The sequence below is a fragment of the Antrostomus carolinensis genome, unplaced genomic scaffold, assembly GCF_000700745.2.
Source record: "Antrostomus carolinensis isolate BGI_N321 unplaced genomic scaffold, ASM70074v2 scaffold31147, whole genome shotgun sequence".
Taxonomy (NCBI): domain Eukaryota; kingdom Metazoa; phylum Chordata; class Aves; order Caprimulgiformes; family Caprimulgidae; genus Antrostomus; species Antrostomus carolinensis.
In genome coordinates, this window is record NW_010325815.1 from 10,757 (window position 1) to 12,425 (window position 1,669).

The 1,669-nt window shown below is 57.2% G+C and overlaps 1 protein-coding gene across 1 annotated transcript in view; it reads right to left on the minus strand.

Moving 5' to 3' along the window:
* The window catches only part of ISM2 (isthmin 2), a gene marked incomplete at both ends in the record, with an annotated part of 3,391 nt that extends 1,725 nt beyond the window's left edge, over window positions 1–1,666 (minus strand). Inside the window, 2 exons of the mRNA XM_010171386.2 lie at window positions 662–1,022; window positions 1,532–1,666. Of these exons, the coding sequence (XP_010169688.2) occupies window positions 662–1,022; window positions 1,532–1,666 (496 nt within the window). The remainder of the gene's footprint in view (window positions 1–661; window positions 1,023–1,531) is intronic.
* Between the last annotated feature and the right edge of the window lie 3 nt (window positions 1,667–1,669).

Consider the following 1,669-nt stretch of genomic DNA (forward strand, 5'->3'; position numbering starts at 1 on the left):
TGCCAGAACATGGAGGCGCTGGCCACATGATGCCAAGAGCCCACTCTGTCCTTGCTGGCAACCCAAGGGAAGCAGCCCCTGAGCAAAGGCTGGCATTCTCACAGCTTTGCTCATGGTCGTACTGACCCAGACAGGCATCGCTGCTCATCCCCATCCTCACTGAACCTGCCCAATGCACTGGCCGTTAGCAAAGTGTTAGCAAAGGTTGACTGGTTTTGGGCTTATGGCTGGGAAGCTACAGGAGGGAGCTGCTGTAGTGCCCTGGCCTTTCTGCCCACTGGCACCTATCATCTAGACCTCTGCAGCTCCTCTCCTGGGGTGCTCAAGTCTTTGGCAAAGGCTTCTGGCACTGATGTCACCACAGGGACCTGAGTCGATGGCAGCAGCACTTGCCATTAAACATTTAAGGTGTATTTCTCATTGGAGCACGCCTTCACTGGAATCCACGCTCCAGTCTGATTACATGCAAGGGCAGTTCCCGCTGTGCTGCTGGTGTGTCTGACCACTGGCAGCCCCAGCTGGCTGCTGGCCTTGCTCCTTGGCGTGCTTGCTTATTTTTTAAGTAGGAGCTGAGCACCAGCGCAGTGTGATAGCAGTCAGGCAGGGCAGGGGAGGACAGTGACGGTCTGCAGGGCAGCTGTGCATGCCCAAGAGGACTCACCGTAATTATATTTTTCCTTAAAGATCCAGTTCTTCTGCCCCGGCCACCGCTGGTCCCAGTCACCTCCTACTCCACTGAGCATGGACTCCTCCTCCTCATACTCTGCTGTGTAATCTTCCTCCTCCTCCTCCTCCTCCTCCTCTTCCTCCTCCCTGTCCCCTACATCCAGGTTGTCATCCTCTTCCTCTCCCTCCTCCTCCTCCTCTTCCTCAGCGGGGTCTGTGTATTCCCAGAAGAGGGGCCAGAAGAGGTCCTTGTGGGACAGCCACTCAGAGGATGTCAGGGACCAGTCATTGCTTGTGTCCTTCAACAAGTCCATCTCCATCTCGGCCTGAGGATCATCCACCACTTCGATGGTCACCTGGAGGCCAGATATGAGGCAAAGCAGTGAGCCCAGGCACAGCCCTGGGACAGACCTACCAGCCCATGCACTGGTTACGAGCTCATGCACTGGTTATGAGCCCGAGACGCCAAAGACACTTTGGGCTGCAGGACTACGTGATGAGTGCAAGAGGTCTTGCCTCATCCAGGGGGACTGAGCAAGGGCAGAGCACGAGGTGCAGGGGGTCTGGTGGTCACACGCACGGACCAACACCCTCCTCAGAAATTGAGAGGTCACCCCTGTAGAGTTTGCTCTGCTCTACGGAGAGGGCCTGTCACACGGCAGGGAAAAGGCCATGACCAAATTCCTCTGGCAAGGAGCTTGTCTGTGACAGCTACTTGCATCTGGTAGTTACCAAGAAGACAGATGGCAGTGGCCACGTGGACCCTGCTCATGAAATCATTCCTCTTAGGGAACCAAAGGAGGCTGGGGAGCACACACAGTACTCACTCACATCCCCCTGCAGCCTGCCCAGACCTCCTCCTCACCTGGATGTTGGGGTTCTGGGCACTCAGGTCTACATTGGCCAGCCCCGGCAAGCTCTGCAGGTCCAGCATGAAGGGCAGGCTCTCCTCCCGGCCAATGCCACTGGGCTGGGGCACGGCTGGGCTCCTGGCAGCCTGCTG